Genomic DNA, 2,286 nt, shown 5'->3' with positions numbered 1-2,286 from the left:
GCCTTCTTATTGGCCCACAAGCTAGAAGCAGGAAGGGATCATGTGTACTGATTAAAAAAAAAACAAAAAAAAACTGAAAAAAATCGAATATTCGAAAATACGAATATATATAACTATTAGAAATATTCGCGAATTTTCGAAGTACCTATATTCGCAATACAAATTCGAAATTCGAATATTCGTGATCAACACTAATGTGCAGCAGCCATTTTAGGAAAAAATTAGAAGCATGAAGAAATTCGGAGCAAATTGAATTTTTCTGGAAATTCGGATCAAATTCCACTTCGTCAACTTCTATTCGCTCATCTCTAGTCTCAATGAACAGAGATTGTCCAGATGTAAGACTATTAAATGCATTGTTGCATAGTAAACCCTACATATAGTATATTTTGTAACTCATACTTAATTGAGCTGATTTTATTGAATCCTCAGAGTTCTCTTGATGACATTTTGAACATTTTTATTCCTTAGCGTGTATAAGAAAGGATTACTAAATGGGGTAAGGATACTATTAAGAACATTGATAACCTTGTTTAAATCCATAGATACACTTTCAGCTGGTCTTATATAGAGAAATATTACACATCCATACAGCATGCTCACTGCAGTGAAGTGTGAGGTACAGGTAGAGAATGCCTTTTTCTTTCCACTAGATGAAGAAATCTTCATTATTGCAGAAATAATATAAACATAGGACACAAACGTGATCATAAATGACACTAGAATTATGGCTCCAGCAAAGAAGGTGAACACCATATAGAAGAAGTTTGTGTCTGAGCAGCTTATCTTTAAAAACACTGAACTTTCACAGAAAAAATGATTTATTTTAAAAGGACCACAAAAAGATAAATTGAAAAGCAGTTTAATGGGATAGATAAAAGCAAAGAATCCAATTACCCAAGACAGTAGGATCAACCATGCACACATCTTGCTTGTGATGATGGAACTGTACCTTAGTGGGTGTGATATTGCCACATACCGGTCCACAGACATGATACCCAGAAGGATAAATTCTGCACTACCAAAAGACACATAGAAATAGAGCTGCATAATACAGTCAGTTTTAGAGATGGCTCCGTTCTCAGTTGCCAGGATATACAATAATGTGGGTACAGTGCACGAGATAAAACCAATATCTGCAAAAGCCAAGCTGCTGAGGAAGAAATACATTGGAGTTTGAAGACATTTCTCTACTAAAATTGCTGCTACAATAGCCAGGTTACCAAATAAAGACAACAGATAAATAATCAACATGACAGAAAAAATACAGATCTCTACTTCTGGTCTGACCGTGAATCCCACTAATATAAACATGGTCTGATTATACAAGCCCATCATGGGTTTGATATTTACATGTAATAAGAATCTGAGAATAAAACACATAAAACTGTCAAAATCCCCAAACATAACCCAGGTGCTATTGGTTTAATTAGACTTCTGTCTTTTAGGTTCCTAAGTGAAACAGGAAAATGATCCTTCACGCCTCAAAGCCCCATCTCTCTTTTTTCACAGAAGATGACTGTGCTGTTTTATATAATATCTATTCTTATTTTCTAGAGTAAATGTCTAGCTTCCTTTTATGCCCCCAGGATTCATTATGTTAATATTGATATCCGGAGGGTGATCAGTTCTAGCTTTTCTCTGGTAATTGCTCATTCCCTAAAGGACTGTTTCCTAATAAGTTTTTCGATGTTATAAATTTTACACACTAGTTATGAAAATATCCTGATTCCATTACGGCCACCTGCATTTTAGAATTTCTGAGAAGCATATTAAATGGGAAATTTTCATAATAACAAATTAGCACTTATCCACTAGAAGACCATCCTGGTATTCGATGGAGGTCTCAGCAGTAAGAACCCTATCTAGGAGTTAAAATCTATTTAATGACAGTCAGAGCCCCATCTAGGATTTAAAACCTATTTAGCAGATAGGATAATTGATAATTTACTACCAGAATACTCTTTTAAAGGGAAAAATCCATACAAAATTACAGTCCCCTTGTTGCTATCAGGGAAGCTCCACTCTTTCCATTTGTTGAGACACAGGGGCAGATTCTTTCCCCTCTCTGTGTTGGATACATGCTAGAAGAGGGCTCGCTGTCTGGCTTACAGTACTTCCTCAGCTATAGTTTTCAACTTTTTCCGTCTAAATGAGTCAAGACAGTTTAGCCAGTTAACTAATATTAAAATGTAATCCAAAAAAAGAAAAATTCTGTGAACTTGTTTTGAATTTTTATGAGTTTTCATTAACTACATTTCTCTGTTAAAACAGAACATCAAGAGC

The 2,286-nt window shown here is 34.9% G+C and overlaps 1 protein-coding gene across 1 annotated transcript; it reads right to left on the bottom strand.

Annotated features, from left to right (window-relative positions):
- Positions 1 to 417: 417 nt before the first annotated feature.
- LOC122928198 (olfactory receptor 287-like) lies at positions 418 to 1,335 on the bottom strand. The gene has a single exon (XM_044280798.1). It carries the CDS (start codon positions 1,333 to 1,335, stop codon positions 418 to 420), a length of 918 nt encoding a protein of 305 aa, XP_044136733.1.
- Between the last annotated feature and the right edge of the window lie 951 nt (positions 1,336 to 2,286).

The sequence above is a fragment of the Bufo gargarizans genome, chromosome 1, assembly GCF_014858855.1.
Source record: "Bufo gargarizans isolate SCDJY-AF-19 chromosome 1, ASM1485885v1, whole genome shotgun sequence".
Classification (NCBI taxonomy): Eukaryota; Metazoa; Chordata; class Amphibia; order Anura; family Bufonidae; genus Bufo; species Bufo gargarizans.
This window is presented reverse-complemented; position numbering and strand designations above follow the sequence as displayed.

Excerpts from the sequence above, each read along its gene's own strand:
- LOC122928198 (XM_044280798.1), bottom strand. The coding sequence starts at position 1,335 with ATGGGCTTGTATAATCAGACCATGTTTATATTAGTGGGATTCACGGTC.